The 24,226-nt window shown below is 47.7% G+C and overlaps 8 protein-coding genes across 9 annotated transcripts; 4 read left to right on the top strand and 4 right to left on the bottom strand.

The window, feature by feature from the left end:
- The first annotated feature begins 8 nt into the window (after positions 1-8).
- On the top strand, positions 9-5,657 carry BDCG_03862 (endonuclease/Exonuclease/phosphatase). Its single transcript, XM_045419530.1, has 7 exons — positions 9-807; positions 886-1,096; positions 1,162-2,806; positions 2,870-3,169; positions 3,222-3,331; positions 3,389-3,729; positions 3,787-5,657. The coding sequence occupies exons 1-7, from the start codon at positions 477-479 to the stop codon at positions 4,431-4,433; spliced, it is 3,585 nt and encodes a 1,194-aa protein (XP_045275809.1). The 5' UTR covers positions 9-476; the 3' UTR covers positions 4,434-5,657.
- On the bottom strand, positions 4,239-10,494 carry BDCG_03861 (the record flags this gene model as incomplete). 2 transcript variants are annotated; one of them, XM_045419528.1, is made up of 5 exons in its annotated part: positions 10,462-10,494; positions 10,133-10,367; positions 9,105-9,473; positions 7,175-8,795; positions 4,239-7,071 (listed from the first exon to the last, which is right to left on the bottom strand). In XM_045419528.1, exons 3-5 carry the CDS (start codon positions 9,107-9,109, stop codon positions 6,451-6,453), a joined length of 2,247 nt encoding a protein of 748 aa, XP_045280642.1. In that variant the 5' UTR covers positions 9,110-9,473; positions 10,133-10,367; positions 10,462-10,494. The 2 variants fall into 2 exon arrangements, with proteins under 2 accessions (XP_045280642.1, XP_045280643.1); XM_045419529.1 differs by lacking the exons at positions 10,133-10,367; positions 10,462-10,494 and having other exon boundaries at positions 6,451-6,656; positions 6,801-7,071; positions 7,175-8,778; positions 8,838-9,150.
- A 717-nt stretch (positions 10,495-11,211) lies between these two features.
- On the bottom strand, positions 11,212-15,722 carry BDCG_03859 (tetratricopeptide repeat domain-containing protein). Its single transcript, XM_045419526.1, has 5 exons — positions 15,498-15,722; positions 15,004-15,399; positions 14,731-14,937; positions 14,498-14,653; positions 11,212-14,439 (listed from the first exon to the last, which is right to left on the bottom strand). The coding sequence occupies exons 2-5, from the start codon at positions 15,388-15,390 to the stop codon at positions 14,215-14,217; spliced, it is 975 nt and encodes a 324-aa protein (XP_045275807.1). The 5' UTR covers positions 15,391-15,399; positions 15,498-15,722; the 3' UTR covers positions 11,212-14,214.
- BDCG_03860 (uncharacterized protein) lies at positions 12,574-12,886 on the top strand (the record flags this gene model as incomplete). The annotated part of the gene is made up of 2 exons (XM_045419527.1): positions 12,574-12,585; positions 12,692-12,886. 2 exons carry the CDS (start codon positions 12,574-12,576, stop codon positions 12,884-12,886), a joined length of 207 nt encoding a protein of 68 aa, XP_045275808.1.
- Positions 15,723-15,747: 25 nt separating the features above from the next.
- Positions 15,748-20,040, top strand: BDCG_03858 (AP-3 complex subunit delta). Its single transcript, XM_045419525.1, has 6 exons — positions 15,748-16,140; positions 16,222-16,340; positions 16,400-16,596; positions 16,667-17,050; positions 17,116-17,344; positions 17,396-20,040. Coding segments are annotated over exons 1-6 (3,165 nt in total). The 5' UTR covers positions 15,748-16,138; the 3' UTR covers positions 19,630-20,040.
- A 348-nt stretch (positions 20,041-20,388) lies between these two features.
- BDCG_03857 (uncharacterized protein) lies at positions 20,389-20,796 on the bottom strand (the record flags this gene model as incomplete). The annotated part of the gene is made up of 3 exons (XM_045419524.1): positions 20,389-20,495; positions 20,573-20,702; positions 20,794-20,796. 3 exons carry the CDS (start codon positions 20,794-20,796, stop codon positions 20,389-20,391), a joined length of 240 nt encoding a protein of 79 aa, XP_045275805.1.
- Positions 20,797-21,267: 471 nt separating this feature from the next.
- On the bottom strand, positions 21,268-23,490 carry BDCG_03856 (methylthioribose-1-phosphate isomerase). Its single transcript, XM_045419523.1, has 2 exons — positions 22,676-23,490; positions 21,268-22,594 (listed from the first exon to the last, which is right to left on the bottom strand). The coding sequence occupies exons 1-2, from the start codon at positions 23,218-23,220 to the stop codon at positions 21,961-21,963; spliced, it is 1,179 nt and encodes a 392-aa protein (XP_045275804.1). The 5' UTR covers positions 23,221-23,490; the 3' UTR covers positions 21,268-21,960.
- BDCG_16789 (uncharacterized protein) lies at positions 21,478-21,933 on the top strand (the record flags this gene model as incomplete). Its single annotated transcript, XM_045425987.1, has 3 exons — positions 21,478-21,540; positions 21,621-21,640; positions 21,750-21,933. 3 exons carry the CDS (start codon positions 21,478-21,480, stop codon positions 21,931-21,933), a joined length of 267 nt encoding a protein of 88 aa, XP_045280641.1.
- Positions 23,491-24,226: the final 736 nt, after the last annotated feature.

Raw genomic sequence — 24,226 nt, 5'->3', positions numbered from 1 at the left:
CTAAAATATTGATCTCAAAATAAATATATAAATCATATATCAATGAATCAAACCAAAATCAAAGTCAAAGATCTCAGCACTCTATAACGCTGATACTATCATAAAGTCATTTGCTACCGCTGTTGCCGTCCGGCATAGGACTACCTTATGTATCTTTGGCAGCTCAATCCATCCCGCCACTTGACAGCGACAACGACGACGACAACACCAACTATCAACTACAGTCAACTTCGGCCGCGCGCACGCCCACCTATATACATATATACAGCTATAGGACCTGCGCTCTAAACTGCACGCCCGGCTGAGAAAATGACTGTAGCTCAGTCCTTTTTCTACAAATAGCTGGCAGGTCAGCCATGCGCGCCGGTCTTCCGGGTTTGGCAACCAGCTATTTAGCTGATGTTAAATAATCAACTAAATAAATACACCTCCTTACACACAGCATAGCCAGACAAGACAAGACACAGCCAGGAGCCATGTCTCTGCGAGTTCTCTGTCGAGACCGCCCTGATCGCTCGCTGGCATTGATCTCAGACGGCCATGCGCTGATCCTCCACCACGTCCCCGTCACTGAGTCGGCTTCAACCAATTCATACTCCAACGTTAGCCCGCCGAAATGCCATATTGAATTTGCCGGTCTTGATGCGTTGGATCTGTTGGGGTACAGAAACCTAGGTCGCGCACACGGGACGCTTGGATTAATCGCACTGAACAGCGATATCTTTCTATGTACAATATCCCATGCGTCGCAAGCAGCCACAGTGCGCCCTGGAGAGACAGTCCAGAGGATTATTAACGTGGAATTTTGTATAGTCTATTCCCCATCCCGTTTCTGCCTTCTTTCTACTTCTCCCATCTCCTGATGATCTTACAATCTTTTAACAGACTGCTTGAACCGTTCGGATTACGACAACGATCTGGACTATGAATCCAGATCAACTTTTGCATATCCCGCTGGTGACGACGACTACGGAAATGGCTATGAAGGCCGCGAGACTATCACTGAAAATCCGTTCCTCCCTCTCAAGAAGCTCCTTGGTGATGGCAGTTTCTACTACAGTGTTGACTTCAATCTCACTGACCGTCTTCAAGATAGGTAACGTTGTTCGGGCTCATACTGGAAAGCAAAAAGTGAAATAGTTGGAACTAACTGATTAATAGAGTTGAAGAAACTGCCTCGTTTGATGTGGATAGCCTCGATAGGAACTTCTTATGGAACTCCTATATGATCGAGCCCTTTTTGCTATTTCGAAGCCATTTGTTGGAATCTGAGCGGGAAACTCTGGACTCATGCAGGATATTCACCTTAGCCATCCGCGGCTTTGTTCACTCATTAACCATCCCTGCGTCTACGCCGTTGTTGCGCTCTTCTCATTCAAATCTGCCATCAAGTTTGACTTTGATATCCCGCCTCTCTTCTCGAAGAGCGGGAACCAGGTTTAATTCTCGCGGTATCGACGACGAGGGGAATGTTTCTAATTTCGTAGAAACGGAGACCGTCGTATGGATTCCGCCAGGCATATGTTTCTCGTATACCCAAGTTCGTGGATCTCTTCCCATCTTCTGGGAACAAAGCGTTGCCATAGGAGGACAGAAAATTCAAGTTACAAGGTCAACAGGCGCCTCCCAACCCGCGTTCGACAGACATTTCGACAGTCTGTCCCTAACTTACGGTGCTGTACATGTAGTAAATCTACTCACGGAATTAAAACCAGGAGAGGCAGATTTATCGGAACGATACCGATATCACATTTCTCAGAGCCCATTGAGGCAGGGTCGTGATCCTAATACCTCCTCCGCACATCATCTTCTGCGGGCGACGGATTTCGATTTCCATGCGGAGACTAGGGGACCTGCAGGCTACCAAAGCGCATCCATAATTCGACATCTGATCCAAGATTCGGCAGACGCATTTGCGTTTTTTTTATGCACAGGTGCCCCCAAGAACGAAAAAACTTTGATCTCGACAGATGATGGAAACGTTGGCTTGACGGTTATTCTTCAGCAGCAGGGCGTTTTTCGAACCAATTGCTTGGATTGTCTTGATAGGACAAATCTCGTTCAGACCATTATCAGTCACATGGCTCTTGAATCGTTTCTTGACCAGCAAGGTGGGAGAGCCTCTGATGAATTTTGGAGGCGGCATTCCACTTTGTGGGCAGACAATGGCGACAACCTGTCCAAAATATACGCTGGTTCTGGTGCTTTAAAATCCTCATACACCCGTCATGGCAAGATGTCACTCGCGGGTGCATTTGCAGATATACGAAAAAGCGCAGCTCGCTTATACATAAACACTTTCACTGATAGTGCGAGACAAAACACTATTGACCTCCTTTTGGGCACTCTAACTGGACAGAGCCCCGTGCATCTATATGATCCCATCAGCGATTCCGTGAACAGAGCTCTCAGGCAACGAGTACAAGAGTATACTTCCTCGAAACTAATACGGGTATGGGCTGGAACGTTCAATGTCAACGGGCGAAGTAATGGAGCTGAAGGAACAGACCTCTCTCTTTGGTTATTGCCGCAACTTAACAGTTTACAGGAGGATCCCTCGATACTTGCCGTAGGGTTCCAGGAAATCGTTGAGCTAAGTCCGCAGCAGATTATGTCCACTGATCCCGGCAATCGCCTGATATGGGAGAACGCTGTCAAGGATACCTTAAATTATTACGCTCATAGCAAAGGCGTGAGCGAGTATGTCTTGCTTCGAAGCGGCCAGCTTGTAGGCACCGCTTTATTGGTATTTGTTAAATCGGAACTGCTTACCGAGATAAAAGTTGTTGAAGGGAGCGTGAAGAAGGTATAACTTTACTCCTATATTTCATGTCATTCCCATTTTAGTTTTGCTAACAATTCAAATAAGACTGGTATGTCTGGAATGGCTGGTAACAAAGGCGGATGCGCCATTCGCCTACAGTATTCGAACACACGAATATGTTTTGTTACAGCCCATCTTGCGGCCGGCTTTTCAAATTACGACGAGCGGAATAGGGACTATCAGACAATTAACCAAGGACTTCGTTTCCAAAGAAATCGGTCTATTGAAGACCATGACATCATAATATGGCTTGGGGACTTCAATTACCGAATTGGTTTGCCTGGTGATACTGTGAGAGGGCTTATAAAAGCGGGAGACCTCGAATCGCTATATGAACATGACCAGGTATATTTCTATCAAAAAACCTACATAATTGATCTTCTTCTGACCGTTACAGCTCAATCTACAAATGGTCGCCGGCCTCACATTCCCCTTCTACTCGGAGGCACGAATCACTTTCCCTCCGACATACAAGTATGACAATGGCACTGATCGATACGACACATCGTACGTTATCTTATTGTGAGGTCTCTTCCGAACAGAACATATACTAACTGGCCGCAGAGAAAAAGCTCGCACTCCGGCCTGGTGTGACAGGATTCTATGGAAAGGCAAAAATATTCGCCCACTGGAGTATGACGCTGCGCCCTTGAAATTTTCAGACCATCGCCCTGTATATGCAACATTTGATTGCGAAATAAGTATAGTGAATGAAAAGCTGAAGGAGCAGATACGCATGGAACTCTATGACGCTGAACGGGATCGGGTTGCAAATGGTGGAGCGATAGACTCAGAGCATGAGGAAACAGACGAGGAGGATGACCAGGATTTGATAGGGTTTGATGCCATCGACCCGCGTCTCCCGCCAGCTAGTTCTGATCGCCACAGATGGTGGCTTGACCAGGGTAAACTTCCCTTGTGCCTAAAGTTTGCTTTCATTTACTTGTTCTAACCCACACTAGGTCTCCCTGCCAGGTCAACCTTAAAGCCACCGCCAGGTTTCGTGGCCAACCAACACCGGCCCCCAAATCCATTTTCCCCGACCACAGAATCAGATTGGATTCATATTTCTTATCCGGACGCCTCTCCTGCTAGAAGCCAAGTAGATGGGACTCCAGAACTACCAAAACCAAGTGCTCCACATCCACCAAGTTCGACGCCAGGTGCTCCTCTGATCGATTTTGAAAGCGAGGACGAACCAATACCATCTCCAACCGCCTCAGTATTAAGCAGGAGCTTGTCAGGCTTGGTGATTGCTAGCAATGGAGAAATAGGCGTACCCAAGAAACGAGCACCCCCAGTCCCCACAAAACCCTTATCTATGAGTATGAGCCTGTCGCGTAGTCCGACTATAGCTGCACATGCAAATACAAGCCGCAGCCACAACAAGCAAACACCGTCGACACCAATTTCCCCAGAAGCCCGGTCGACAGCAATACGTTCGACCCAGACAGGACCCAGATCTCCTCTGCCGCAGCGCGAAACGTCGGAAGACGGCAACGCGAAATTGTCCGCCTCAGGAAGCGCTCGTCGTGCAAACCCGCCACCTGTACAGCCACGAAGGTCGAAGCCTGAGAAGGTTTACATCGACAACTCCGTTAATTCCTAAAACAGTGAGCGGATTGTTGCCTCGGGCCCTATCTAGACGATCGGCCACGACTACTGATCGATCCAGCCAGTGGCCGCTGGATCATTCGGATGTGGAAGTTGAAGATGGCATAGCCCCACGAAAGCCATTGCTTTTGTAGAGGTGGATTGAATATGGGTGTGTGATAGAAAGGATTTAGTTTTAGCATTTGAAGCATTATGTCGTTTTCACCTCAACCTCGTAATCTCATTAGTTCATTCTCAACCCGGGCCGCTAGCTACGTTGGGCTCTCTAGAACTCCAGTGGATGGAAGGAGAAGAGGTGTATAAATGGGCATGCAAAGCTGGTGAAACTCTGCGGGGGAAGCTGAGCTAAATACAATGAACGCATAGGGACACTTTAAGCCTTTACTATTCCAAAGGCCTCTCGCCCAATGGAGTAACGCAGCTAGATGCTTAGTTACGTACTGATTGGGAGGGAGTAGGACTAGCGCGGCAAGGGGGGCAGGAAACGAGAATGAGTATTTACAACGTAGAAAGGGGTATATACTTCAAACAGTCAATCAGAGGGACATTGATCACAAATTTTTAGGTTACGGAATCTCCTAAAGAACTAGAGTGGTTCAGAAGGTGCTCATAGACAAATGTTCGCTTGGTGAAGAAAGGGGTGGAACAAATCCAGGACATCACCATGACATGACCACTCACTTTCGTTTTATTTTTTTCCGCGTTCTCCTTCGCTTGTGTACGAAGAAGCAATAACCATCTTCTAATGCTGTTGTTCTCTCACACAGCTTTATTCTCTTTTTCCCCCTTTCATCATCTAGCTCTCCCTACAAATCATGTGCAAAGAGCTTCTACACACTACAGTAACCTTCAAAGAATCTTTACAGGAAGGTGGAAGAGAGAGGGGAAAAAAGAAAAAAGCGAATCCTTCAAGCCTCCTCCGAATTGACGATGGATAGTGGTACACTCTGCATTCATTCAATGGAAGGAGTAAGATGAGGGTGAGAGTAAAGGGAAGAAACAAAAGAGGGGGGGGCATATTAGGTCGCATGGTAAAGAAGTACAACAACGCTCTACAAGAACCCGGGGATGGATATCAATGAAAATAGATAAAAAATATCAAAAACTGACAAATATGGTATCAAAGGCATAAAAATCTCATCAAAAAAGACAGCCAATGATTTTTCATAAACCATGTCCAAAAATAATAATTAAAAAATCGATGCTAAAAAAACAAAACATGTTATATCATTTTTTTTTTTTTTTTTTTTTTTTTTTTTTTTTTTTTTTGATCTTTGATTTTGAGAGCATGAGAAACCAATCCCAAGGTTCGCTCGGGAGGAAAAGCCATGCCTCACTGAAGAATCCCTCATGCTAGAAAGTGACTGGGATGATTTCGAACTGGCAACAACACTACATGGTAAACTCTGGAAATGTGACGAGAGGGAGAAGTGGTGAGGCGAGATGGATGTCCAGGCAGGGTGTCGTGATGGGGAAATAAGCAAAAGCAACCAAGATGAGTTGAGAAATATCAAGACGACGTTGTGGGAAATTTAATAGCCATTTGGTTGTTGATTTTGCCAGGCACACACACACAGAGTCGACGGAAGCCACTTGGAGAATTTTTGGTCCATAAAGTTGTTATTTTTGTTTAACGACCTCACAGGACGCCGGGTAGAGGCGGCTGTAGTACCTCACAGGCGAATAGGCGAATTTATCTCTTTGGCAGCTCAAGTTTCTTTCAACAATTGACTGGATGGCCAGGACGAATGGGTGGCCATTTCGTTTTAAGAATTGTTGTCCATCCGCGACAAGGGTGTCATTTTGAACCAAATTCCACATCATTTATATGGTCGGTGCTATTGTTCTCGTGCTTATGCTTTTGCTTGTTTTGTCAAATGTAGATACTCGGTCAGTCATCCGTGGGAGGTGCGAAAGACAGGGTGCCCTAGAATTGTTAGAATCGGGGGGGGGGGGGGGGGTTTCCGAGTGTTATTTCTTTGTTGCTGCTTCGTTTCTAATCAACCAATCTCTCATTTACATGACACAGCATTGTTCATCATGCTGCTGTGCAGCTGGGGCTGCGGGATGACTTCAAGCTTTTTTTCCGCTTTTAAAGGCTTGTTCGGCAGCCTGCTTCTATTGCCTCCCATCATCCACATGGTAAAGGCTCCCGGGTTGGGGTCCCGGGGACGTGGTTTCTTAGGGCCGGGAGGCGGCGGTGGCAGTTGTCCATCCGCTGGAAGTTGAGGAGCGTCAACAAGTGGACCTGGAAATGGTGGCAGACCCGAAGCCATGAAGACCTCGACATCTGGTGGAGGCTGTGGTATAGGTGGTGGTGGTGGTGGAGGAGGAGGAGCAGGAGCATGAGGAGGGGGCGCACCTAGAGCCTTTAGATCCATAATGGTAACCAGATTGGGGTCATCCTCTAGTACCTCAGGTGGATCCGGGTTCTTCGGCTTCTTCGACTTCTTAGGCTCCGGAACAGGCCACATGTGCATAGTGATGGCCCAATCCGGTTCTATTACAGTCTCCCAAACTTGTGGGAGGATGATGTCGTTGTTGGGGCCAACTAGATCATATTTGCCCTCCGCGACATGCTGCTCAAGTATGTCAACGTGGAGGAATGCTTGCCGGATCAACTCCTCCATACCCTAGAATTTTACAAAGAACATATTAGGTGCTATCTTTAAAGCATGGGCTGATCTAAGCAAGGCGTCTAGTGTGTCATAAGATCAAAAGGGAAATAAAACTTACTGGCCATGTATTACACAAATGGAAAGGAAAACTAAATTTCCTTCCAATAGCATCTTTGAACTTGACCGGCTTTTTCTTCTCAGTACTCGGCGCTCGGGCTGCGGCTGTCGCAGCCGCAACAGCCTCAGCAGTCTTTACTGCTGCCTCGGCGGTAGCTTTCTCCGTTGCTTCTGCAGCCGCTGCAGCAGCGGCTTCTTCTGCGGCTATTTTCGCTTTGGCAGCCTCTTCTGCGGCTTTTATTTCGGCCTCTTTCATGGCTTCCTCTCTAGCGATTTTGCTTGCCTTGGCTGCAGCTTCTTCTGCGATTTTTTTCTCAATGGCCGCGCGCTCTTCTGCAAGAGCCTTGTCACGAGCAGCCTTCTCGATAGCAGCTTCACGAGCGAGTTCTTTGGCTTCTCGTTCCATTCGTTCCTCGAGAATGAGTTTTTCCAGCCGTGCGATCGCTTCATCTTTGGGATCCGGTTGGGGTGGAGCAGGGGGTGGTGGGGGAGTGGGTTCTTTTGGTGGTGGTGACGGTTGGCGTTGAAATTGCTGGAAGAAATGTGGCGGGGGCATGCCATGGGGCAGAGGAGGAAACTGATGGCCGTAAGGGGGAAAGTAAGCAGGGCCTCCGTGTGGGCCTCCGTGTGGAGCTCCATGTAGGCCGCTGGGGGGTATGCCGTAAGGAACCATATCCACAGGGCTAAATTGAGGGGGCGGGAATGGAGGGTGGTGATGACCAGGCACCGGGTGGGCATGTGGAGGTCTGGGGGAAGGGCTTTCACTTTCATCCCGTGGAGGCGGTGGAGGACGAGATTGGCTCCGCGTACGGCGATGGTGGTGAACATGATGTCGTTGACGGGGGACAGGCTGATGGTGCATTGGGTGTTCATGGCCGTTGAAGAAAGGAGGTGGCATCTGGTGATTTTGTACTTGCGGATGTGGTGAAAACGGAGGTGGCCCGTATGGGTAATGGTGCTGCTGGCCGGGGGGGTAGTGGCCCATATGTGCATTCATACCTCCCATATGGCCCATGTGTCCCAACTGTACTAACTGATTCGACGGCATCCCTGGATGCCCGCCGTGGGTTGGCTGCATAACTCCGTGTGGCATAGTCCCTTGCTGAGGATATGGATTGTATGATGGTGCAGAGGCGGAACTGCGGGCATACCCTCCTGGAGGAGGAGGATGAGGAGCATGCGAAGCCCAATATTGCCTTTCAGGCGGACGTCGAGGCGGCGGATAATCGTACTCGTCAGCAGAGTCAACACTTTCTGTAGGTGAGGCGGGTGCCGGGGGGTGATGGTGCCTCCTCGGCCGATGCGCTACTACTGGCTCACGTTCCTGTGGTATATGTCGGCGAGATGAATGGCGGCGACTGGGCCCTGATCTACTGTTATCCAGATTGCGATGGCGGTTTGAAGTTCTTGCTCTGGAAGCAGAATCGGAAGGTTTTAGTTCATCGGGATAGCTTAAATGGGCCCAATCACCGCCCACATCATAGTGATCATAATGGTCGTGACTGCTGGTTGCTGAGGGCGGGGAGACTTGGACGCCAGTGCCGGAGGAACCGTCTTCGTCGTCGGTCAAGGAGGAATGATCGGAGCCATGGGAGGTAGCGTGATCTATTGTGATGTTTAACCTAGAGAGAGTCGAAGGAAATAAATATAAGCGAGGCCCTTACCCATGAAGTTGTTTTGTTTTCGTTTTCTTTTGGCTGAAACTCTATTTTTCTGCTGGGATTATCAAGGGAAAAAAGCAGGAGAGTAGAAAACAAGAGGGGAGTTGTCGCAACCGCAAAAGATTAAACTACAGTACATAGGCGCTAAGGGCTAAACTGAAGTGCCAGGGAAGATCATAATTGTACGGATAAACAGGGCATGAAAGGACGACAAGAAAAGGCGAACCAAGCACTAGCAACAAAAAAATAACAACACAAAAGGCAACTCACGGCATGTGGATTTGGACGGAAAGCAGGAAATATCTCGTCCGAGCTTTTCCTCACCGAGAAAAGGCCTGGACTAGATAAATCTCTGTGGGACAAGGGCGGCGGGAAAAGGTGGGCTTTTGGCCGTTTTCTGTAACAGCGAGGTCTGGGGGAGAGGGGTTCTGGGCACCAGCGGCGCCTACAGGGGGGGGACTGGACTGCGAGATCAGCGTTTCAGGGAACCCGGAAATACGATATATATCTGTGCCTTTGTGCAAGCCAAAGACTTCCAAGAAAGCCCAGACTGCGGCAAATCGACCAGATCGACGTGTTAGAAGAGTGCGAATCGAGATCTAGGCAGGTTGGGCGAGAAAGGGGAGAGACTGCTGGAATCTATAAAGAATATATCGATCGAAGCGAGAATTTGGGATCAGCGAACCCGCGGCCAGAAAATTAAATGGCGCAATATAATAATTCTGTAACAATGATTTTTCGGTTTCAGGTAGCAACTGCAATAGCATATACGGTCACAAGTAATAATAGCAATAATAATAGTGGCAATAATAGTAAATAATAGTCATAACAAGGAACAGATAGAATACAGGCACATCCTTCAGAACGGAGGGGGTTGTCGCGATCATAAAATGGATAGTAGTTGTACACGCATTGCACAAAAGCAAGGGGCGGGGGAAAAAAGGGAAAATCAGGAACATAAAATAAAAATAAAACAACAGGAGTTAGAGTTATTTTATATTTATATTTGTGCTAGAAAAATAAGGAATTGGGCTGCAGATGACGACCGATGCAGCTGGTGGGGTTGGAAATAGAAAGAAAAGCGACCACACAGCGGCTGGTGTCTAGTTGGTGCCCAATCTGCTTGAAGCATGTAGAGACGCAAAATCACAGCCTTGACGGGGGGTGGGGAACGGAAAACCAGATCTCAGCGTATTATTATTACAGAGAGATCGAACCCAACAGAAGACCAGGAATGATATGTGAAGAAGAAGCGCGGAGTAGAGTATGGTATGGCATTTGCCCCTTAATGGACTTACCTGATGGCGTCACCAATATTGCTCGCAGCAGTGTTCGCTAGTCGCGGATCCCGAAGGTTTGGCTTAGGAGTAGCTAGCGGGGAAGAATTATTATTGTTTTATCCCAGAATTCGTTGAAGAAGAGCTGGTGGAGCCAGCAGGGATAAGTGGTAGTTCAAATGATCTCCCATTAGAGTCAATGGAATATATATATAAACCATCGAGAAGGTAGAGTAGTTGTATAAATCATCGGTAACTAGGGGGTTATGAGCAAAAGTAAAAAAAAAAAAAAAACAACCGAGAAAAAGGGGAAAAAGTGACTGCAAGCGGGGAAATGGGAAAAATTATACTCAGAAAATAACAAGAGGATATCCCGATCTCCCATTTTAGTACTTCGTAGTATTTACTAGCACCGCAGGGAGAATAATAATAGTTAGCCAACCAACTGCGCAGACACTGCAGATAAACGCGGGCTGGTAATTGGCCAGCGAGGCGTCGTCGCAGAGCCTAGCCAGGGCTAATCGCTGAAATCCAGCTCATGAAAATCTCGAGGTGTTGCACTGATGAGGCTTGTGGAAATGGCTTAGATTTTATTCCCTGGCGCGTTCTGTGAGGCTGTCTGTGTCTGCATCTGCATCCAGTGCCTGATGAGATATGTAGGGTATCGAATAGCCCGATAACCAACCGTTCCGTGGTTTTAAATAAAATGGGGAGAAAAGGAGAAAAGGAGAAACCCCATTGAGATCTAGACTCAGCATCAGTAACGTAAAGAGAACAACGTCCTTGTGCTTGAGAGCAGTTTCAGCCAGGAGGGATTCTCAACTCAACTGCGTAACGTAAGTTAACGTGGTGGTTCCTTTTTTATATGTCTGGCTTCCCGCAAAATCCATCCGCAATCCAGCGCCTTTGTTGGGCGATATTGACTTACTAACTACGCGTTAGTTACTGCAGAAAATCAGTAGCCTGCTGCGGGCTAACTTACATGTCGTCATCCTCTTTCTGCTGATGTGAGTAGTGGCCTTCGCCGGGAAGAACGAGAAGTCCAGCAGCAGCTTTGAGGACGACGTTGTGTTGTTGGCCTGAGGAATGTACTAATAATAGTGTATGTACTGTAACTACGTTACATGTAATAATAATGTACATACATACATACATGTACCTCCCGCTTCACTTTGAGGTTCCGTTCTCACTGGTAGCTGCGTGGCCGGTGACTTGCGGGGTACATCCGATATACCGCGCACTTTGCAATTTTAACTTATTTTGACACTGTTTGTGGGAGGTAAAATGCAACATTGCCCTTTCAAAGCCATATCTATCCTTTATGCACAAAGAGCAGGTCGTTTTTTTAGAAATCCCCCTTACTGTCTCCTCCCTCCACGTAGTTGTCTCGAGCATAAATGGGAGAAGGCAACTAATTGACCGGACCACGGTGGGACCTGAGATGAGGCAAACAGTGCGTTGTATTGTCATCGCATTGTTAACCAACCCTAATGCTTCCGCTGTGGCTTGCTAGTTGACAGATATTGGTTCCTTTTTCTTTTTCTTCCTTCGTGAGACGATGTTTGTGCCACGCTGATGATTATTAGCACGGAAATCCCACTCGTTTAAAAGGGAGATTTTAATGTGTAATAATATATTCATCCACTGCTGCAGATCTTCTGCATCTAAATAAGAGGAAGCTCTGAGTTTGGGAATTTAGTTAAAAAGGAATATAAAATAATAGAAAGATCGTCAAAGAACAGACCCAGATCCCCCGTCTGTTGGAAGTCCGGTCATACAACGGGCGCTCTCCCTCCACCCAACGAGGCTCGGGCCTTTTCAATATTTAAATCGCCCCTCTTCCTGTCTTCCTTAGTCCTTCCAGACCTCAGGCGCTCCACTTCACGCGTAGTAGTTAAACCGACTTGTCATCGCTCAAACCTTTTCGTCAGAAACATCAAAGTTATCCTAAATAAGCCTCCTACATTAAATCGTACTTACCGCAGGATATCGTACACCCACTCCGCTCTCTGCCGTGCCTAGCCCATCCCAGATCGCAAGGAGTCAATCACGTACAGACACACATGCGGTACGCTGACAGCTCGCTAGATAGTACAGTGAGAACGAATGGGAAATGAAGAAATGATGATGGACAATGTGGTTTTATTTCCTTTCTTCCCTTATCATCATTGCCCAAAAGGCGTCTGGCTGCCCAGAGTTAGGGTCAGAGCCGGCCTATAGCATGATTAATCAAAACATAGACTCAGGCAGGAATCTCTGGCCGGCCGGATCCCAAGAGATAAGCGGACAGGGAGTCAGCCCAACGGCCAAAAGGCTGAGGGGACGCAGTCTAATGGTGAGAGTTGTCGAATGAATGGGATAGACTTTGGCCGCTATCGTAAATTGTCATAGCAGGGTGATGCGGTGGGTGTCCTTTGTCATTTGTTCTCGCTAGACCCGGGGGAGGAGGACGAAGAGAAGCCATGTCTCTGTACGTATGAGTGCATACAAGCACAGATGCAACGGGAAGATTGATAAGTAAATGCTAAACGATGTCTTAAGTCTCTGAGAATGAAAAGTGAATGAGTGAGAATCTGATAGCGAATCCTGTCGTCCGGTCCAGCGGCGTCCGGCGGAGTCCAGTGCGGTACCGAGAGGGTTATCCATGGCAGAAAATCACCCCAGGGTCAGATATATCATGAAATATACCAAAGCCCAAAATGGGTCAACAAGTCTGCTGTTTTCAAGGCCGGTTGTCGAGCCAATTTTCCGGCAAAGACCGAAATCGAAGGTTGAAATCGAATCCGAGTTCGACAAACAGAAACGAGACTAATTGATAAGACAAGGTCCGCCCAACTGCCTAGTTCCCGGAGACATCATATTCAGCAGAAATTGACACAAAACGCGCGGAGTATCGTTCTCCGAAATTTTTGAGTTTGGAATGTAGATTTAGTTACCCCTTCATTGAACGATCTGCTCCAGAGCCCGCACCCCAATAACAATCGCTAGCTAGCGCAGACCAACCTGGTAATCTGCCCCAATTGCGAACAAATTAAACAATTCATCCATCCCGAGTCAAGCAGTGGATTGGGTGGCTTGCATCATCCATCACCTTCTCCGTCAAATCATCCATTAGCAGTCGACGCGGTATGTGAGAAGCGGTGAGGAAAGCGAGAAGGAAGCATGGCAGTCGATGAATATACTCTCTTTTTAAAAAAGAATGTAACCAATCGACCAAACCAATCCTTTTATCATGCACTTACATTCATGCGCATCATAAGTCCCCTGAGACCCTCCTGAATTTAGCATATTTGGAGCTACAGTCGAAAGCCCCGCTTGGTTCCCTTGTTACCGTCCTTGTGCTTCCTTGGTCCTCTGTTCCACATGGGAGGAGGCGGGAGGAAAATTGGCAGCTAGAGGAAGCAAAAGTAGAATGTCAAACTGCTTGGTGCCACGTCTTCCTTCCTGCCCAATCCAGGCGCACTAGTCGTAAGGCATCTCTCTTGAAGAGCCAATGGAAGGGAGGACCTCAGTATCGAAACATAACAATCCGATATGTATCAGGTAGACAAACGTTATGAAGTTATTACGTGAACTGTCAGCAGCTGGGTTGCGTTGGAAATAGTGGCTGAATGACAAGATAACTGCGAATAAAATAAAATAAAATAATCCAAGATGAAATAAAAATACAAATGTAAATTCAACGCGCTTGCCTTCGTTCAACGCGTTTGATAAATATAACTGTAGATAACATGAAAGAACAAGGCAAGAGAAGAAAGGTTGAACAGGCATTAAAAGTATGACGTTATATTGGTACACTTTCGTCGGCTTTCGCGCGTTGGTTCTTAATGAACAGGGATCTAGAATATCTGTCGTGTTCCGATGCTTCCAGTTAATTTAATCGTCGGCAAGTGAATCATTATCCTTTCGGGCCGCAGCGGGTGGAAGGTGGGTATTGGCAGCTGGATCATGTCAAGGATCATAACAGTTCAAGGGTATGGATAGGTCCAACTTCGCGAGGCTTTCATTCATATCTAGCATGCGGCTGAGATGCCGGGTGGAAAGAATAGTGGAAAGATGAAAAAGGATACGGTGTAGGCCACACCCACCGCTACCTTTTCCCCTTACTTATCCTCCCGATCAAGCAATTCTTGGGCAGCAATTAGCTCGCTCTGGTTCCTCTCCCAACTTTTGATATCGGCCGACCTCGATTGTACGATCTCGCGTAGTTTTCTGGTCGATAGCGCTTGTAGCTTCGTGAGTGTCTCTTGCGTGGGCAGGCCAACATCAATATTTTTCGTTTGCGTAGCGGACTTTGCCGATTGTTTATCCAAAAGGCGGGTGGTACTCTGGCGGGTATGGATCAGCATGGTAGGGACGATGCTTAAATAAAAAAAGAATCCATACCAATTTAAGTCCGTAATAGCCACGAAGATAATCATCACACAGCTCAATACTTCGACAAAACCGGCGTACGGAATCGGCCAGGAGTTTCAGGGTCGTCTCTTGGTTGTCCGATGAAGTCGATGCGATGTACTCCACTTCGCCTAGCCTTGCATGGAGCTGGATAGAGACGGGTTAGTTACCGCGCTGTCAGGTCTCGTTCGTTCACAACTGAAAAGACAATGTCTTAGTCTTACGTTCCACGCATTTGGTACTACCAAAAGGGCTTCCTCCAAACAAAATATAGCCTGCATGTCCATTCCCTGGGTTTGGTATAGATCGGCAAGTTCACACCACGCCTCTGCGTCCGTGGGGAATACATCGAGGAAATCTACTAGAGCGGATATAGCATCCGCTGACCGCGACATAGATCGTAGGAGGGCAATTCGCCGTTTCAAAATTGGCTACCTCTAGATATCAGTTTCACTGCTCGAGGCATCGCACAATCGGAGTAATGGAAGTACACGAACCACATTCACTGGGTTCTCGCCAAGCACTTTTTCGTAACCTGTAAGGATTTCTTCGAGGGCATCTTGGTCTTTCGCAAGTGCTTCCTCGTAGACGCCTTTCAGTGCCATGATGCGTTCATTGGCGGGTCCAAAGCGTTTTGATAGCCGTTCCAAGCATTGGCGCGCGGATTCATCATCACGTATCCTCAAGCAAGCCAGAAGCAATTGTTCGTAAGTTAACCATAATTCAGGTGTCTCTGCAGTCGCAAACACGGAAAAGGGAAAGGAAGGCTGTTGCACAGGATGGCTTTTTAGGAATGATTGGGTTTGTTGTGATAGACGAAGGACAGCACGCGGATCAGGGGAGTTCAACGCCATTTGCAAATCCAGCGGTAGCGATGAGGTCATTATGGCTGTCTGAGGGATTGGGTCGTTAGTCTATAGTAATTCTATCATGATTGACTGATGTAATATAGCTTGGTGGCTGTTTGGGTTGAGTAGAGCTCGTTACTTACCCAAAGGGATATCCGCTCTCTGGTTGTATGTAATGTACATGTACAAGTCTAGATGCGAAGTGATGTACAGAGTAACAAATGCAGCATTGGCTCGATAACATCACAATAGGTAATATCTTCGAAGATAGGAAAGGTCCTCGGAAGAACGAGGGTATTTGATGAGGCGTTGTCGAGACCAGGAAGATGAGGTTGAAGTTGAGGTTAAGATGCGGGCGGGCGTCCGACGACCCTGGTTCTTACTAACCAACCCTGTGATGTGATGTGATGTGACGTCTCCGACTAGTTATTTACTAGGTTAACTAACTGACCCTCCCTCACCATCAACCACTACGGCTACAACCTAGCACATACCCGGATCACAGCTTCAGCAACGTGCAGAGAGTTCTGTTTGGGTTACTGGCATATAACGAATCTTGATATTCTTCAAACCCCGATTTACCTTGGTTTTGGCGGATTTGTCCTCTACAGAGACATACAGGCTTGAATCATGTCACTCCACTCACATCCCACCTCGAAGATTCGATAGCGGCGCTCCAGGCACCACACACCTACAATATAGAGCGGAGTGCTAGATCTTTAGACTCTGTATTCCGAAGTGATTTTTTCAAGTTCAGGCGGTTTATATCTTCCAACTAACTACCATGTCTGATAGCTTCCCCCACCCCCCCCGGTCAAATGATGCCATAGAGAACCCTTAAAACTAACATTTCATGCAATGTCATAGGTTCGAGAAATCACTTTACGACCTCATTCGAGGTCTGCGGAATCACAAGGGGAATGAGGTAGAATATATTCAAAACAGCATTAAGGAATGCCGGGTTGAGGTGAAGTCGCAGGACATGGGTTTGTTGCCTCATCAGCTATCAACCGAAGCGAGCATCAGGATTGACTGTTTCCAAAAGATAAAAAGGCAACCGCTCTCCTGAAATTAATATACCTGGAAATGTTCGGATATGATATGTCTTGGGCTGCATTCCACGTGCTTGAAGTCATGTCATCGGCGAAATATCCACAGAAGCGCGTCGGCTACCTAGGAGCCGTGCAGAGTTTCCGCCCAGATACAGAAGTTCTCATGTTAGCTACCAATCTATTGAAGAAGGTAGGTAAAGGACATTTACGATGTACCTTTAGTAAAGAGGAACATATGTCTGACGTTATTCATTATTTAGGATATGGTCTCTCCTCTGGTTCCGACGATGTCATTACCCCTCCTCACGCTACCCCATATAATTTCTCCCTCCCTAGCTCTATCTTTGTTGACAGATGTGCTACCCCGTCTGTCCCATTCCCATCCTGCCGTTCGAAAGAAAGCGGTGGTTAACCTCTACCGGCTTTCCCTGGTCTATCCAGAAGCTTTTCGGATTGCTTGGCCAAAAATCAAAGAGCGCTTGATGGATGAGCAAGAGGATAGCAGTGTTACCGCAGCTGTCATCAATGTTGTCTGTGAATTGGGCTGGAGACGTCCCCAAGACTTCCTTCCCCTGGCTCCGCGACTATTTGACCTTTTGGTTGATGGTGGGAATAATTGGATGGCCATCAAAATTATCAAACTGGTAGGCTTTACCCGCTCCGCTCGCGGTTTCGCACCATGGACGCTGCAGCTAACTCTAGACCCTAGTTTGCAACATTGACACCTCTGGAGCCACGGTTAGTTCGAAAGCTCCTCCGACCTTTGACTAATATCATTCAAACGACGACAGCGATGTCTTTGCTTTACGAATGTATAAATGGGGTAATCCAAGGTGGCATCCTAGATGGCGCTGAAGGTGTGCGGGAAGGAGAGGAGATCGCTAATCTCTGCGTGGAGAAACTTCGAGGCATGATTGTCATGGAAGGCGATCCCAATTGTAAGATTGATTTCCGTTCTAGAAAAGTATACTATATCTAACCATTTGTAGTAAAATACGTCGCACTTCTTGCATTTAACAGGATTGTGGCCTCGCACCCAACGTTGGTTGCCATGCAGCAAGATGTCATCATGGACTGTTTAGATGACAATGATATTTCCATCCGGTTGCAGGCGCTCGAACTCGTTTCTGGCATGGTGTCCAGTGATTCCTTACACGCAGTTGTCTCCAGGCTAATCACCCAACTCCAAATGTCCCCAGCACCAACGGATGATGTACAGGTTATTTCTACCATACCTGCTGTGTTAACTCCCTCGGCCGATATCGACGGAGACGATCCAGAGGAGCAGCTGCAGTCAACCAACAAGAGAAATGAATCCGTACTTGCCCTACCCAACCACTACCGCAACGAAGTCCTTCACCGAATACTAGATATCTGTTCACGTGATACATATTCATCGATTGTAGACTTCGAATGGTACGTTGACGTTCTTGTCCAGTTGGTTCGCCTTGTGCCACCACCAACCGGTACAGACTTGCCAGAACTCCATTCTCAGAAAGGGGGCGTTGCGGGTCGGATTGGATACGAACTGCGCAATGTCGCTGTACGGGTAAAGAGCGTGAGGCCCGAAGCCACCCGAGCCGCAGAATTGTTGATATTGATGGATAATCGAGAGACACTCTTCCCTGTCGCCAGCGCTACTTGTACAGACATCCTCGAATTTGTTGCTTGGATAGTGGGGGAGTATGCAGAGTACCTAGAGGTCCCCGATCGCACCCTGACGTCCTTGCTTCATCCCTCGAATCTCTATCTACCCGGTACTGTTTTGTCGTCATATCTTCAGGCCATACCTAAGCTCTTCGTTTCCCTAACATCGAAGTCTTATGGTTGGGATTCTTCAAGACAAACCGAGGTTTCGCTTGTTCTAGCACGAATCACTGATTTTCTTGAAAAACTATCTTCTCACCCCGACCTGGATGTTCAGGAACGCGCTATTGAATTTCTTGAACTCCTCCGCCTCACCGCAGAGGCCATCTCTTCCCAGGACACCGAGAGCAGCGATGCTCCACTTCTCATCTCATCAGCTATTCCGAGCTTATTTGCTGGTATTGAACTTAATCCCGTCGCCGTAGGCGCCCAGAAGAAAGTCCCCCAGCCCGAAAACCTCGATCTAGACAAACCTCTAAACGACAGACTCCACTACATCTTAACAGAGTCAGAAAACGGCTGGCTGGGTATATCCGATCAAGATGACTTCCGAGACTTTTACTACGTCCCGGACCTCGTCAGCACCAAACAACAGTCCTACACCAAAGAATCCACAACACCTAACATCACGCAGACATCCTACCAGAATATGACAGACGATTTTGCCGAAAGTGCCGAAGCCAAAGCCCGACGCCGTGCTGAGCGCAGGGATCGTAACAAAGACGATCCGTTTTACATTGGACACGACGAGGGGTCATCAGGAACGTCCACACCCTTTCACCAAGTCCTTCGCACTTCTAATGGCGAAGAGCTGGATATTGATTCCATCCCAATTATTGACCTAGCCATTGAAAGCAGCAAAGCAACGTTACCATCAGCAATCAGAAGAGGAGAGGGACGACCCAAAAAGGCCCACTCAAAACCCAAAAAGGTAGAAATACTAGGTGATGAAACCATAACTATTAGTGACGGACGTGCCGCATCCACGGGAGGCCTAACATTAACCACCGCAACGGCGGAAAAACCCAAAATTAAACGCTCCCTCCTCGAAGTCGATTCGAGCGGCCTATCCAATCTTTCTCTCGACGAAGCTAGCGGACCGGGGGGATCTGGACCAGCAGCACCGGGCTTGAGTATACACGATATCGAGCGCCGGGAAGCAGAAGAAGCGGAGATGGCGAAGGCGATGCTAGAGATTGAGAGGTTGAGGTTAGAGATGCAGCGTGCGGCGGACCGGGTAGAGGCGCATGGCGTGCCACCGGAGGGTACACTTGTTAAGCGGAAGAAGAAGAAGAAGAAGATGGACCAGGATGATGCTAGGGTGAAGGCTAAGACGAAGCAAAAGGAGGGTACCGGTGGCGAGAGACCTCTAACACCAGGCTCCATGGCTGCCCGTGCAGCTCCGGCTGGTATTGCCGGGAACCCGGTAGTTCCTGGCGGCGAAGCCAGCGAGGGCGGAGTGGAGGTAAAGCGGAAGAAGAAAAAGAAAACTTCATCATCCTCTAAGAAAAAGAAAGATGATGCAGCTGCCAGCTCTGGTGCTGGTGTTAATGCACATGAGGCTCAGGTTTCATAAACACGTTCCTAGTTTTCATAGCTATTGCACTTTTGGAAGGTTTGGTGTTTGCATGTCTATAAAGATACGGGTACCTTAGGTATATAGCAGGCATATCCGGATGCATAATTTAGATGACATACATGATGATATTCAAGACTCAAGGAGACCATGGTCAATACCTCACTTAATACCTAAAAGTTATAAACAGGACATTCCATTCCCGCACCGACACATATGGATACAGAAAATAGTTACGCAGGTATACAGACAATTGATAAATAATGAGACAGATACAGCGAAATTAACTAATAACACAGGTACATGTCAGAAATAATGCAACGCCCTTCCTCACATTTCAACTAAGCAGACCAAAGCATCAGTCAGGGAGCAACAACGCAGGCGCCCAAGTGAAGAAGATTTTGATATACATATATAACAAGAAATACACAGAACTCAAAACGTAAAAACTTGTAGCAAGCCACGGACATAAGAAGGCATGGAAAATCCATAGGGGAATCCATGAGGGGTATTGGCCCATTATGGAATGAGGCGCTGGGCACAATGCAATCCACGACGCGACTGGTATCCGAGAACTGGAGAGAAGGAAGAGCCCCTCGTTTAGACAAACTACGCGAACGGAGTCGGATGGGGTTTCGGGTGTGGATAGAGACGAGGCGAGGCGAGGCGATCCACATACTGTTTAAGAGAGATACGAATTCATACGAATTCGAGCGCAAACCCTTAAGAATAAACATTTCGATTGTTTCCATTCAATCCTTAACTCGTCCACTTTGTTACAAAGGCCGAAATCGCCGCCCAGATCTCTGGCACCACCCTGGCGAGCTCGAAAAGCATCCCGCCGCACACGACGAAGGCGAGGACGACTATTATTACAACCACAAATATGTGTCAGTAATCATTCCCTAATCAAACTATATATGTAAATAAAAGCAACACGTACCAACCCAACCAACAGGCACGGGGGACTTCGGTTTCGGCTTCGACTTGACAACGGCCTCCGGCTTACCGCGCTTTGCAGCTTCGAGTTTGGCGAAGCGCTCATTTGCGCGACGTTGTTGAGGGGTTTGGACCTATATATAATTATTATTATTATTATTATTATTATTATTATTACTAGTACTCATTAGAGAGGTCGTAGAGTAAGGGCATCTTGTCGCATACCATTGTGAGGGTGTTAAAGGGAGCTTCTCGTTTGCTTGCCGGTGACGATACGGGCGGCAAAGGAGAATATGTATATCTTTTGTAGCACAATGGGATATCGAGAGGGTTAAATAGCCAAAGAGCCAAGAGTCATATGTGGTTGGAAGCGGATGGTGGATTGTTCGAGATCGAAGTAATGTATATATAAGTATAACCACGTTGCGATAAGTGAACGGCCAGCTGGCCTCCGCGCGCCGGGAGATATTTAAGGGGCAAAGGCGAACAGCAGTTGTTGTGAGGGACCACGGCTAGTAGATGAGAGTACGGATTTCAATTGATTGTCTTATACAGAGAGATTAGATTAGAATGTTGTGTCTTGGGACAATCAACAGTTCTCTAGAGTTTAAAATAATAAATATATAAAATAAATTGTTGTTCTTCGTTTTGTATAGTTAAATAATAACTAACTTACTCCGTACAACAAACCGATAAAAAACAACCGCTGCTGTTGGAATTTCCTAACTGGGGAAATGTCTTGGCGATGACGTAATCGCGCATGTTAGGTATCAGTACCGTATTATTACGGATCATGTGATTCCCCGGGTCAGCTTCTGTGTTCCGCTTCGAAAACAACCATCGCGAGAGGTGACGGAGATACAGTTGCAACAGATCTTGTCTATATCCTAGCGCGAGAGTATCACCACCATGCCGACAAACGAGACTACGGCTACTGATAGGGATCAGTCCCCCGAGTCCCATCTCGCTCAGGTAAATATTAGCCCCCGGGTTTCCCTTCTGGTCTTTTGGTATCTCCTTCACTTCCATATTCCTTTCTCACAGCTTGACAGGCATTCAAAGATATCGCAGAGTCCGTACAGCCCTCTCCATAGACGACACTTCGATTGACGAACTGCACGCCTTGATGGCCAATGAAAAAATATTAAAATCTAAACTAATGCATATTTATGGGTATACAGTGGTGAAAGAACAGCCTCAGCCCTTGAGCACCATCTCGCCAGTCTGGAGGAGAAAATAGAAAGTCTTCTGGCTGCCATCGAACAGCCCGGAAATTCAGATGGCACTCGTGGCGCGTCGAGTACAAACTCCAAACCCGAAAATCGGACAGATACTGGAGATAACATGAACAACAATAAAAAATAACACGCCGGGCAATGAATGACGTCGCCCTCACTCAAAAATCCGCGCCAGATGAAATGCCCCGCTCGCATCCTTCTCCACAACCCCAACCTCCGTGATAATCCCATCAATAAGCGCCGCAGGCGTAACATCAAACGCCGGATTCCACACATCAATCCCATTAGCCGCGACGGTGATGGTCTCCATAGCCCTAAGTCCATCCACCTCTTCTCCAGCCCGCGGCCCGCGAACCCGCGTCACCTCCTGCTTGGGCCGTTCCTCAATAACAATATCTGCACCGGTCTTCGTATTCATATCGATCGTCGTCCGCGGCGCCGCGACGAGGAACTTGACACCGTGATATTTCGCCAGGACAGCCAAGCCGTACGTCCCGATCTTGTTCGCCGTGTCGCCATTGGCGGCCACGCGGTCTGCGCCGACGATGATGGCACTTACGCCCACACTTGCTGCTGAGCCTGCCCTATTGCGTGCAAGGAGGGCCGCAGCCATGTTATCTGTGATGAGAGTGGCGGGAATTTTGTCGTGGACGAGCTCGTAGGCGGTGAGGCGAGAGCCTTGGTTGTACGGGCGGGTTTCTGTGCAGTAGGCACGCTCGAGGGAGCCGGTGGCGTGCAGGGAGCGGATGACACCTAAGGCTGTGCCGTAGCCGGCCGTAGCAAGGGAGCTGTATGATAGAAATATAATATATTAGCAACGCATTCGTAACTGGTAGAGCAAATAAAATCTTTTCCATATCGTGACATACCCAGTATTACAATGGGTGAGCACCGCAACCTTCCCCTTCTCCGACCCTGACTCTGACCCCGTAGCCACCCCATTTTCCAAGACCCATCTGGCTCCAAACTCCCCAATGGCCCTATTATCCTTTACATCATCCTCCAACATCCTCTGGGCAGCCGCAATATACGCCTCCGCCACCTCCCTCCCATCAACTCCCCGCACCTCCGCCTTAGCACTAACAATTCCACCTAACCTCCCCGCCGCCTCCGCTAGATTCACCGCCGTCGGTCGACTACTCACCAGATACTCCAATTTCTCCCGAATAAACACCTCGACCTCCTTGGGTTCCGGGGAGAGCTGATTATTGGCCGCCAATGCATCTAGCTCCACGGCGAGTGATAGGGCGGCGACGATGGCGATGGCAGGTGCGCCACGGACGCGCATTTCATGGATGGCGTGCCAGGCATCGCAGGCGGAGTGGAGGGGATCATACGTGGTTTGGTGGGGGAGGAGGAGTTGGTTGAGAATGCTGAGGGAGCCGCGGGTGTAGGTAATGGCGGCAAGGGTCATGATCGCGGCTCTTTTTTTCCTTGCTTTTTTTGATTCACTTCTTTTCTCTTCTTTATTGTCGAAAAGGTTGGAGGTAGGTATATAGAGGGCAACTTATGATCAGTATAGTAAGAGGGCTGGTTATAAGGGGTTCAAAATGCGAATTGTTTCTGTTCGGATGGTGGGCTTGGCGAGATATAACTAAATAGCGAATAACTTTTGCCCCTCCAGATGTCCCGCGACATATTTTATGTCGGACTGCCTACAAATAGTAACACAAACTAGATGGCACAATTGAACGGATATGATTAATCGTGTTTTAATGCATTATAGAACTGATCCTCCTTCTAAACCCCATTCTACGTGTTGAATTATCATGACAGTATAGCTGTCCATGAAGCTGTATATATGGACATATACCTCCTGCTTCTGAATGCCGATTCAAATAAATCAGTAGACGATGACAAAAAGTCCTGAGTCCACCAACGCTGGACGTCGCTGTGGTGAAGATGCTTGGAATGCAGGGGTCAAGGAGGGAATGTCCAAGCTGCTCAAGTGGCCGCCGGTAGGCGATGCCTTGTGGAGTATAGAAAAGATCTGGCCATGCAAATTGCATTGAAGAGCCACCGGCCATTAATCTGTAGGGAGGTTGCGGTTCATTAAATGATAAATATCAGAAATCAATTCATTCATAATTGATGAAGAGGTGCCGCTTGCTGTAATTGACCCCCGTTCGCGGGCTCAGTGGCTAAGCAGGTATTTAGGAAAAGGGGATAGATTCTGCATTCCTCATCTGCATGCAATAAACCAGTAGCAATAGCAGTGACCTTTGGCTCCAGGTATTTTTTCGAAGTCATATGCTCCTAACTTGCACCGGTATACGCAGACCCTATAACCCCAGGCCCAACACAGGTAGCCATTTTCAATATACAACCAAAACCGAACTTTGCGTAACGTCAAGGATGAAGGGAAAGAGGAGGCCACTTGGATGCTTTGTGTAAATATATCATAATCATTTCGTAAAGGT

Source organism: Blastomyces dermatitidis, assembly GCF_000003525.1.
Source record: "Blastomyces dermatitidis ER-3 genomic scaffold supercont1.3, whole genome shotgun sequence".
Lineage (NCBI taxonomy): Eukaryota > Fungi > Ascomycota > Eurotiomycetes > Onygenales > Ajellomycetaceae > Blastomyces > Blastomyces dermatitidis.
The sequence above is the reverse complement of the archived record's forward strand: the minus strand, read 5'-3'. Positions and strand labels throughout refer to the sequence as shown.